General features: G+C 40.8%; 1 protein-coding gene across 1 annotated transcript in view; it reads right to left on the minus strand.

Moving 5' to 3' along the window:
* The window catches only part of Erc2 (ELKS/RAB6-interacting/CAST family member 2), a 690578-nt gene that overhangs the window by 160544 nt on the left and 517262 nt on the right, over positions 1-12772 (minus strand). Inside the window, exon 15 of the mRNA XM_059273131.1 lies at positions 2518-2678. Within this exon, the coding sequence (XP_059129114.1) occupies positions 2518-2678 (161 nt within the window). The remainder of the gene's footprint in view (positions 1-2517; positions 2679-12772) is intronic.

The raw sequence follows: 12772 nt of genomic DNA on the forward strand, positions 1-12772 counted from the left end.
GATCTCCTTTCATGTCATGGTGTGAGAAAATAAGGCCCTTTTCTCCACTCGGGGCCCCATCCTTATTCCCTCTAGCACTGCATGGTGACTCTTCCTACCAGGGTTTAGAAGTTTAGTAGACCCAGCTAAAGAGGAGTTCCAGCTGAATGAAAACCCAAGTCTTAGTATAGCATGATTAATAAGCATCAACAATAATAACACACATCTGATTGTTCTCGGCAACTTTAACAGGGCTCAGTCAATGTCACGTAGCAATTTATCAATTAGTTCAGCTCAAAAATCATGATAGATAGAACCAGTTGGTTGGCTTGAACAGCTGTACAGGCTGATGAATCGAGGTGGGAGCCTCAGTCAGTATGCTTATCCCATACCTAGGTCTCCTCAGTCCCAAGTAAGGCATCTATAAGTTGGTCTTCTTGGTGAGCTAAATAATGAATTAGGTTCAGATGGGCTTAATGAAGCAGGACTTTGTTTCTTTGACCAAGGGAATTAACAGAAGAATTCTGTATTTATTTTGCAGTGGCAGCAGATTAAACACTTCAGAAATAATGTGGCAATTCAGCAAAGAGGCCTTAGCTAGGTGCTATCTGAAATCATGAAATTAAGTGGGAAAACATACACATGGAAATGGCTTGTATGCTTTAGAAAAATAAATCCAATTTTAGATAAATGGTACTCTCACAAAGCACCTTAAACGTATGACATTATGTTCCCTGGTCGACAGAGCCTTTATAGACACACATCATTTTCTGTGTGCTGTGCCCTCTGCTCACATGTACCCCTTGCACATTGTTAGAGAGGGAAGCCAGTGGGTCAGCAAGGTTAAGGGCAGTTCCCTGCCACAGTTACCAGGTGGAAGTACGAGCACTGTACCCAAGATCTGATGATTCCTAAACTAGTATGGTCCATTATTACTCCTGTTCTTGAAATTATGAAGGTGCATGTTCTTTCTATAAAGAAGAATCAAGAGGCTCTCATGACAGCATCTTAGATTACTGGAAATGGAGAGTTAATATGGGAGCTGAGAAGAACGGAGCAATGGGGCTGCCTGAGCATGTAACAGCACACACGGAGACACAAGCGGGCTGTGCTCCTGGCCAGTGGATTCAACACATTTGTGAGGTTGTGCGGTTTCACCATCCCATCTACTCATTTGCCCAACACTCAGTCAGCACCTGCCACATGCCCAGCTCTGCTAATGGCAGCAGGATTTCTGCAGGGACTGGAACAGACAAACCTGGTAAAATGCACACAAAGCTCCATGGGAGAAGGAGGGAGTAGAAAGGGAGCTTGAAATGGAAGGCTTTGCTCTAATCCTCGCCAGGTGGCTGTAAGCAAATTATTTGAATCTCTCAGAGTCTCAGTTCCCTGGCTTCTAAATGGTGTATAATAATATCTGTTTTTATTATATCATCTTTTATTAGACAAAATGCTAGTTTATATGAGTTTATATGTGAAAAAAAAACTTACTTGCTCTTTGGTCTTGGAGAAACTGAGGTAGTTGAAGAGACATAAAAGTTTTATTCTCATTATTAAACCCTTCAAAATATTTCATTCCATATTTTCCATGATCTAAGCTTTCTTGGTTTAATGTTAACCATGTGTAAGACTGGCTGGGTCACCATGAGGTCACTCTTCCATACCTAGCCACCAATTTCAAAGTCTGTGTTACTGGCTTAAGATGCCACAATTATGCATGCTTCCCCTTATTATGGGAGGAAGTAGGATTTAAATTATATCTTACTGATTGTTTCATTTAACCATTTATAGAAATGCTATTTCTTGACTAGTTCTTTGGGAACAAATACATTGCAATTATTATTCAAATCATTCAATAACTCTCTTTCCTATTGCCATCCATAGTGATCTTTCATTGAGAAAGCAAAATGGGGGCTGAGTAGGTGTAGGGGTGTGTGTCATGGGGCCACCGGAAGGACCACTTCCCAGCACCAGATCCCACTTTATTAATAGAAGCAGAGAAAGCAATGCAGTCTCCTGGTACTTACCTGTCCCCTCCACGGTGTGGTGTGCTTGTTGGAAGAGAGTCCAACCTGTATTTTATCAATCTACCAGGTCTGAGTCCTGCTGCCTGGACACCGAAAGCCAGGACTAGACAAGCACTGAACAGGAATGAGGATAACACTAGCAAAGTCATAGTGCTTCAGGAAAGTTCCCACTGAGTACAAGCAGCACGCAGATTACCATCGTGCTGAAGAAGGCCTCAGTCTCCCTGCAGCCTCAGACCTTTGCAACAAACAGATCTGTGAATGCCAGGGTCACCCACAAGACACAGACAGACCTACTTCAATGGTGGGCATACATTTTTAAAGTAACATGTTGAAAAACTGTGCACAATGAGGCACCGAACCTGTAGTTTAAAAAATAAGTAATGCCTCAAAAAAAAAAAAAAATCACAACGTTTCTCTAAGTTCCTTCTCCACACTTCCAGCCCCTCCACCCTTTTCCTACCATCGAAGGGAAATGACAAAGACCAGAGGAGCAAAGATGGGTACTCACTTCATCTCCAAGATCTCCTCTAGCTGTTTCCTCCTCTCTAGCCGGAGGTTGGCCAGGTGTGCTTCTTTTTCAGCCAGAGATTGCTGGGTGGAGGCAAGGCGGGCTTTGGTGGCATCCAGCTCCTGTCTGGTCTTCTCCAGGGCATTCATCAGCTCCTCTATCTGAAAGGCACAGGGAGGTGCACATGTTATTTCTCTTTCAGTCATACCCAAGGGATGTCTCACTACCCTGTGTTCTGAGAAGAAACAATGGGTCATCTATAACGACACACAAATGAAGCTCATTTGTTCTCTGTCACTGATGGAAAACAAAGCTTTCAAACTCATGCAATCTCACGAACTCGCCAAGGTCTATTCAATTGGATTGGCCAATGATCTTTACAGAAACTATTTAACTTATCTATTACAAGAGGGTTGCTTGACCCAATTTCAACCCATGGTTAATAAAATCTCAGGTACTTCCTCCCAGCCAGAGGAAAGGAAGACTCAAATACACTTTGGCTGGCACTATATACTTTTGTGTGGAGGCCCCAGAGTGCTTTGACAGAAAGTTAATCAAGTGTTTCAGATTCATTCACGTTTTAACCTATCAAACCTTTGTTTGGTTAGAGGTATTTGATGTCCACAGAGCCTCAGGAGTCTTTCTCACCTCCCTTCCCTGACTTACGATCAGGAAGCAGGGTTTGGCCAAAGGTAAACAGAATTCCAGCCACAAAAGGTTCAACTTTGGTTTGCCCCTGAAGCTTGAGAGGGTTCTAAACTTGAAATAAATGACATGTAACTTTTATAGGGTGCTAATACACCATAGAAATAAGCCAGACTATCAAATATCTAGGAGTTTCAGCCAGGTCCCCAAAAAATTGGACCAAGGGGCTCTGAGACAAGTCCTTACCCTCCCCCAAACCATTGGGGGCTTTAAGCCAACACACAACAAAGAGGATAGGTGTTTATGGTCATGTTTCAGAAACTTCCATGAAGCAAGCTGGTAAAATGGCATTGCCTGTATAGATGCAGGCTGCATCCACCCTACTGATTCAAAAATCCTGGTCCCGGAAGTTTCTAGATTCCAGAGCTAATGTGTGGATTTCTAAGACACTCCTTCCAGCTGAACTTGGCAGCATGGGATCATCCATCAGCAAAGTCAACAGAAAACCCTTCACAATGTGTCATTGACATGGTAGGTCCCAATTTATAAAGACTTGCTACACAATTTCTACAGTTTTACATGGACTTCATTCAGAATAAGCATTGAAGTTCATGTCCAAGGTAAATCACATGCTTTTAAGGTTCAGAACGCCCTCCATCTCACCCTGATAAAAAGAAGAAACTTAATGAGCTTGTAAATCACAGCTAAAACTAAAAAGTTTTAAAAGCACAGAATATAAAAGATAATCTAAAAAACTCACAGAATCACGTATGTTTAACTGTAGACTAGTATTATTCTACAAATGCATGAAATTTAAAAAGCAATTATGCGTTTTAGTTTCTCATAAAGATCATTAAATATGACTAGAAGCCCTCTGAAAAGCAACGTACAAAAGTCGTCTACTCCTGCTTTTCGGCTGGAAGCCCTTTCGGCTGGACCCTTTCGGCTGAGGACTCAGAGACATTCAGTCAGAGGATTCGTGGAGTTGGCAAGATGACCCTGAGTGACCTCACCACAGGACAATTCCTGTCAACATTACTACAAGAATCATAGGCCCAGGAAATATAGAAGAAATGGGGCACCAGTGCGTGATGCTATAGATGGAATGTTTTGAAAGCTCTACAATCAGAATACTTATTTTCTTTTCTCTTGATAAAAAGTCGAGCCGTATGCCCACCCTACACTGATTGGGAACAGGTAAGGCCCCAATCTCTGGACTGGTCAGCCCAGTTCTATAATCCCTAGGCCCCAGGGGCACATTGCATGCCCACCCCAAGCCATTGGAGTCCCAGAGATCCACCAGCAGCCTCCTCCCACCCTCATCCCCTTGCCAAATATCCCTTGCGGCACCAGCGACCACTGGAGTCATACTCCCCCTCCTGGACCAATTGGGAAGAAGAGCAACCAGAGGAGCCAGAGGCCCCACCTGCACCAATGGGAAGAAGAGCGACCTGGAGCCCCACCTGTTCGGATTAAAGGAAGAAATGGGTAGACGGCAGTGTAAGAACACATTAAACAACATAAAGAACAGTACAGCACCACCAGAACCTAGTGATCCTACAACAGCAAGACCCAAAGCAGATGATCCAGAAGAAAATGACCTTAAAAACAACTTTATGAGGATGATAGAGGCCCTAAAAGAGAAAATGAAAAATTCCCTTAAAGAAATGGAGGAAAAGACAAATAAAAAATTGGAGGAAATAAATAAATCTCTTAAAGAAAATCAAGAAACCCAAGAAAAAAAGTCAAAAAAGTGAAGGAAATAGTTCAAGACTTGAAAATTAAAATAGAGGGAATAAAGAAAATACAAACAGAGAATTCAGAAAAAAAGAAAATCTGAGTAAATGAACAAACTACAGAGGCAAGCATAACCAAGAGAGTGCAAGAAATGGAAGAGAGAATTTCAGGCATTGAGGATAAGATAGAGGAAATAGATTCATCAGTCAAAGAAAATGTTAAATCCAGCAATTTTTTTTAACACAAAACATCCAGGAAATCTGGGACAACATGAAAATACCAAACCTAAGAATAATAGAATAGAAGAAGGAGAAGAATTCCAGCTCAAAGGCACAGAAAAATATATTCAACAAAATTATAGAAGAAAACTTTCCCAACATAAAGAAAGACATGTCTATGAAGGTACAAGAAGCATACAGAACATCAAATACACTGGACCATAAAAACAAGTCCCCTTGTGACATAATAGTCAAAACACTAAACATAGAGAAGAAAGAAAGAATATTAAGAGCAGCAAAGGAAAAAGGTCAAGTAACAAATAAAGGCAGACCTATCAGAATTACACCCAACTTCTCAATGGAAACTCTGAAAGCCAGAAGGTCCTGAACAGATGTTCTGTAGATACTAAGAGTCCACGGATGCAAGACCAGACTATTACACCCAGGAAAGCTTTCAATCACTGTAGATGAAGAGAATAAGATATTCCATGCCAAAACCAGATTTAAACATTACATATCCACAAATACAGCCTTATAGAAAGTATTAGAAGGAAAACTCCAACCCAAGGAAGTTAGCTGCAACCACCAAAACACAGGCAATAGATAACCTCATACCAGCAAATCCCAAAGGAGGGAAACACACACACACTACCACCAAAAAATAACAGGAATTAACAATCACTGGTCATTAATATCCATTAATAGCAATGGACTCAATTTGGCTATAAAAAAAACCACAGGCTAACAGAATGGATATGAAAACAGGATCCATCCTTCTACTGCATACAAGAAACACACCTCAGCCTCAAAGACAGACATTACCTCAGAGTAAAGGGTTGGGAAAAAATCAAATGGACCTAAGAAGCAAGCTGGTGTAGCTATTCTAATATCTAACAAAAGACTTCAAACTAAAATCAATCAAAAGAGATGCAAAAGGGCATTTCATATTCATCACAGGAAAAAAAATGCATCAAGATGAAGTCTCAAATCTGAACATTTATGCCCCAAATATAAGGACATCTATATTTGTAAAAGAAACATTACTAAAGCTCATATCACACATCAAACACCACACTCTAATAGTGGGAGACAGCCAACATCAAACTAAATGGCAAGAAACTCAAAGTGATTCCACTAAAATCAGAAACAAGACAAGGCTGTCCACTCTCTCCATACCTATTCAATATAGAACTCAAAGTTTTAGCTAGGGCAATAAGACAACAAAAGGAGATCAAAGGGATACAAATTAAAAAGGAAGAAGTCAAACTTTCACTATTTGCAGACGATATGATAGTATACATAAGTGACCCAAAAAATTCTACCAGGAAACTCCTACAGCTGATAAACACCTTCAGTAATGTGCCAAGATACAAGATTAACTAAAAAAAAATCAGTAGCCCTCATATATACAAATGATAGATGGGCTGAGAAAGAACTCAGAGAAATATAACCCTTTACAATAGCCACAAATAACATAAAATATCTTGAGGTAACTCTAACCAAACAAGTGAAAGACCTGTATGACAAGAACTTTAAATCTTTGAAGAAAGAAATTGAAGAAGATATCAGAAAATGGAAAGATCTCCCCTGTTCTTGAATAGGTAGGGTCAACATAGTAAAAATGGCAATCTTACCAAAAGCAATCTACAGATTCAATGGAATCCCCATTAAAATCCCAATGCAATTCTTTACAGACCTTGAAAGAACAATATTCAATTTCATATGGAAAAAACAAAAAACCCAGGATGGCTAAAACAATCCTGTACAATAAAGGAACTTCCAGAGGCATCACCATCCCTAACTTTAAGCTCTACTATAGAGCTATAATAATAAAAACAGCTTGGTATTAGCATAAAAAATAGACATGTTGATCAATGGAATCAAATTGAAGACCCTGACATTAACACACCTACGAACACCTGATTTTTGACAAAGAAGCCAAAATTATACAATAGAAAAAAGAAAGTATCTTCAATAAATGGTCTGGCATAACTGGATATCTACATGTAGAAGACTGCAAATAGATACATATCTATCGCCATGCACAAAACTCAAGTCCAGATGGATCAAAGACCTCAACATAAATCTAGTTACACTGAACCTCATGGAAGAGAAAATGGAAGTAGCCTTGAACACATTGGCACAGGAGACCACTTCCTAAATATAATACCAGTAGCACAGACACTGAGAGCAACAACTAATAAATGGGACCTCTTGAAACTGAAAAGCTTCTGTAAGGAAAAGGATGCAGTCAATAAGACAAAAAGGCAGCCTACAGAATGGGAAAAGATCTTCACCAACCCCACATATGACAGAAGGCTGATCTCCAAAACATATAAAGAACTCAAGAAACTAGACAGCAAACTATCAAATAATTCAATTAAAAAATGGGCTACAGAGTTAAACAGAGAATTCTCAACAGAAGAAGCTCAAATGGCTGAAAGACATTTCAAGGACATGTTCAACATCCTTAGCCATCAGGGAAATGCAAATCAAAACAACTCTGAGATACCATCTTACATTTGTCAGAATGACTAAGATCAAAAACACTGATCACAGCTTATGTTGGAGAGGATGTGGAGAAAGGGGAACACTCCTCCACTGCTGGTGGAAATGCAATCTTGTACAGTCACTCTGGAAATCAGTATTGTGGTATCTCAGCAAATTGGGAATCAAACTACCTCAAGACCCAGCAATATCACTCCTGGGCATATACACAAAAGATGCTCAACCACACCACAAGGACATTTGCTCAATTATGTTCATAGCAGCATTATTCATAATAGCTAGAACCTGGAAACAACCTAGATGCCCTTCAACCGAAGAATGGATAAAAAAAAATGTGGTACATATACACAATGGAGTATTACACAGCGGTTAAAAAAATGTCATCACGAAATTTGTAGCAAATGGATAGAACTAGAAAAAAAATCCTGAGTGAGGTAACTCAGACCCAAAAAGACAAGCATGGTATGTACTCACTCATAAGTGAATATTAGACGCAATGCAAAGGATAACCAGGCTACAATCCACAATCCCAGAGAAGCTAGGTAAAGAAGAGGACACTAAAAGGGACACACATGGATCGCCCAGGAAGGGGAAAGGGTTAAGATCTCCTGGGTAAACTGGGAGGGAGGAATAGAGGGTAGGGAATGGGAGGTGGGAACATGAGGCTTCCAGATGACCGAGTTGGGGGAGAGACGTAGAGGGAGAGCAATAAAAGACATATCTTGACAGAGATATTAAGGGGATGGGGAGAAATCCACAGCTACGAAAAACCCCAGGAACCCACAAGATTGTCCCCAGCTAAGACTCATAGCAATGGTGGAGATGTACTTGAACTAGCCTTCCCCTGCACTGAGGTTGGTGTCTGCCCTAATTGTCATCATAGAACCTACATCCAGTAACTGATGGAAGCAGATTCAGAGACCCACAACCAAGCACTGGGCCAAGATCCTGGAGTTCAGTTGAAGAGAGGGAGGAAGGATTATAAGGGCAAGGGGGGTGGTCAGGATCATGATGGGGAAAACCACAGAGATAGCTGACCCAAGCTAGTGGGAACTCATGGACTCAGGACTGACAGCTGCGGAGTCTGCATGGGATTGCACTAGGCCCTCTGAATGTGGGTGAAAGTTGTGCAGCTTGATGTGTTTGTGGGTCCCCTGGCAATGGGGTACATGGGTACACGAATTGGCTTTTTAGAGCCCATTTCCTATGGTGCTATGCCTTACTCAGCCTTGATGCAGGGGGGAGGGCTAGGTTCGGCTCCAATTTGTTATACCACCCTGTGTTGACTACCCAAGGGAGGACTTACCCTCTATGAGGAGCACATAGGGATGGGATGGAGGTAAGTGGGGGTGGAGCTAGGGTTGGTATGTAAAAGGAAAGAAAAATCTTTAATAAAAAATTATAAAAAAGTAGTCTACTCCTTTATAGACTTATTATTACATAGCAGTATTTCAAAAACATATCACAGGCTGGAAGGATGGCTCAGTGGTTAAGAACATGCACTGCTCTTGCAGAAGACCCCAGTTCAGTTTCCAGCACCCCACTTCAGACAGCTCACAACTGCCTATAACTCCAGCTCCAGGAGATACAACACCTTCTGGCCTCTGTCAGCACCTGTACTCACATGTATATACCCGCATACACATAAACACATGCACATATTTAATTTAAAATAAAGCTTTAAAAAAAACTGTCACAGTGTATCATTCCAAAGACCAATTCAGAGAATGTGCCTGACTCTCCACATGGGACAACCTGTGTCCTCTAGACCCCATCTTCTGCCACAAATGTTCTTTACTTCAAATATACTATTTATTCCAGGGATGCATATCCTCTCTCACTAGTTGAAGCTAAACTGTCTGAATCTGTAAGACCCCAAAACATCAAACTCAACTAGGTGTACAAGTTGTTAGTTCTCCTGCCGCCATTCGGCTTGTGGCAGATGGCAGCTTGCTTCCCAATATTCTAACGCAACAACTTTGAAACAGTTATAATTGACAGTATCAGTGTGTTGTTTCAGCAATGCTACATGAAGAATCTGGACACCTAGGGGGTGTTTGAATGGTGGAGAGACCATTTGTTCCCAACATCCATCAGTCCTATTATCAGGTGAGACTGGTGTTCCCCACACATTGCAAGTAGGGTTTTCAAACAGTACTTGAGGCTATGATGACCCCCACCCCAACTTACGAGTTCCTAGACAGAAAGCGCTGCCTGCGGTGGCCCTGGCCTCCTAGCCACGACTGCTGCAGCCCCTGCAAACAATCACTCTCTCAGACTGTGCTCCTAGGCACTGCCCATGGTTACACTAGGTTTAATGTTTTAGAGTTCTGTGAATGGCTCTCTTTACTCTCCAAACACGAACACTGAAGAGCGAGAAGTGTTCCCCCTGTGGTAGTGGTCATTAGATCAGGTTTCAGTAGTCCAGTTCTCCACAAAAATCCGAAGGCTAAAGATAAGAAAACTTAAGTTTTCTTTTCCTTTATAGTTAATAACATTATATTTAGTTAATCCCATCACCTGGAAATAACACTTTGCTGTAATTTTCTACATCTATGCATATGCACAAACACACACATACACACACACACATCAGAGATTTTATACATAAATATGCACACATGGAAATGGATTTTTATAAATAATTAATGCATCATATCACTTTCCTTTGTCTTTAAATAACCTTTGGAAACAGTTTTTACAAATGAGCAGAAGCCTTTCTCCATTTACCTAAATACTATACTTTTCTTGGTGTTATGGTCCGAGGTTTGTGCCCTACCCCAGAACTCATATCCTAAAATCCTAAATACCAAGGACGGACATGGCATTAGGTAATAGGGTTTTTGCAAAAGGATTGGGCCATGAGGGCAGAATCCTAATTCATGATTAACCTTTGATAAAACAAGGGAATTTCTTTCTTCTTCCACCATGCAAGGGCGTGGAAAGAATTCAGCTCTATACCACAGGGAAGCCAGCCCTCTACCCAACTAGACCATTCTGGCACTGTGGCCTTGAGGACCCCAGCCTCCAAAACAGTGAGAAATAAGTTTCTGTTGCTTATAAATCACCCCATTCTGAGTAACAGCTCAAACATATCATGACACTTAAGAGCCTATATTTTTATTTCTTTTGCAAATTCCTCTCATCCTCATCCTCAGCCCTCTGCCCCATGGTTCTGAGCATAAACCTCTCCATCTCTGGTACAGACATTGAGGGGTAGTCTGAGATTTCCAGGCTTGGTGCTCATTAGATGTCTCTTCAGTCCTTAGCTCCTCCTGCCCACTCATCCTCTTTGATACATAGTTAACCACCTGTGGTCACTTCCATATAGATATTCTAATAGCAATTTATGTTGAGGAGATCCTAAGACCAACTCTTGGTCTATGCAACACCTGCCTAAACCAAATCAGTACACTACCTGTTCCAACTCCCCACTTGCCACTTCCTAGCATACCTACCTTATGGCCTAACACTTAACCATTTCCCAGTCATGTGTGTTTAAAACCTCAAAATCACTCACACCTCTTTCTTCTCTTTCTCTAATTCCCCACTTGTAACCAACTCCAACAGTTCTATTTTGGAAACACATTTCGATGCATCAGTCCATCCTAGTATTACTTTTAATCCCATTAACTCAGGTCCCTTCCCATCTCACATGTATGCCAGGGCTGACAGTAATGAAACATACATGCATACATATGTGTGTGCCTGCATGTATATGTATGTGTATATGTATATGTATGTGTATATGTATATGTATGTGTATGTGTATGTGTATGTGTATGTGTATGTGTATGAGTATGTGTATGTGTATGTGTATGTGTATGTGTATGTGTATATGTATGTGTATGTGTATGTGTATGAGTATGTGTATGTGTATGTGTATGTGTATGTGTATGTGTATATGTATGTGTATATGTGTGTGTATGTGTATGTGTATGTGTATATGTATATGTATGTGTATGTGTATATGTATATGTATGTGTATATGTATATGTATGTGTATGTGTATGAGTATGTGTATGTGTATGTGTATGTGTATATGTATGTGTATATGTGTGTGTATGTGTATGTGTATGTGTATGTGTATGTGTATGTGTTCCTGGCCTTTGTCTCTAACCTTGCCCTCAGTGAGGACCTGGCTTCATCTCATCAGCTTCCCCCACAATCGAGCATATTTCTCAGCCAGGTCTGATCGATTTTACGAAACATAATTAGAAAGGGGTAGCAAAGAGCAGACTAAAGTACAGACCAGGAAAAAGACGTTACGGAATAAAAAGGAAGAAATCTTTCAAGCTAGGACTAGAGGGAGGTTTTGTTTGCTTTAAAGAAAGAATAAGAGATTTGAGAGGAAATGGGGGAGGGGGACAGGGGGAGAGAAACCAGTTGTTAGTGTTTATCTGCAGACTTCCAAGTGCTTTCTACAGGCCTGAGGCAAGAGTGGACTTCTCTTTTCATTCTCCTTTTGAGCTGTTTTGACTGTGTATCTTCAAACTGTTCTCCATGAGTCTAGGATTCAAAGAAGCTCCACAAGAATTATAGTCACAACTAATCTTCCTACCAAGGAACTGCCAAGGAACTATGCCTACATCACCAACATCTGTCAAAAATGTCACCGGCACACATCTGACATCTATGATCATCCACAGCAGTGTGTTTCAAGCTATGTTCCCCAGACATCAAGGACTCCACCAAAGTATCTCGAGGCTGACAGGTTAACAGTATGGGAGGAACTGGAATCAGTGTGGCTCTCATTCCATCATCCTCAACACAAAGGGAGTTAGAATCTACTTTTATCTGTTTTATACATAGTATTTCATTTAAGATTTAACTTGAAATCTTAAAAAAATGAGGTTTTAAAACACTAAGAATAGTTAAAAGTATAAATGAAATGATTAAGTTAAATTAGTCTATATTAGTAATTCCTCCTTCACCACTTAATAGTTATGGAACCTTGGGTGAGCAACTGAGTCTCTTCATTGATCATGGTGGTAATTCCTGAGCAAGTCAGGGCTGTGTGACATGAAGCAATGTATGTGATGCTTTTAGTGCAAGGACTGGCAAGCAGGACACCTGGTACATGCACCACACGACAGGAAGCATGGCAGGGCACTTAGGACTCAAGAGCAAGCTGCTGACACAACTGT

Source organism: Peromyscus eremicus, chromosome 9 (genome assembly GCF_949786415.1).
Source record: "Peromyscus eremicus chromosome 9, PerEre_H2_v1, whole genome shotgun sequence".
Taxonomy (NCBI): domain Eukaryota; kingdom Metazoa; phylum Chordata; class Mammalia; order Rodentia; family Cricetidae; genus Peromyscus; species Peromyscus eremicus.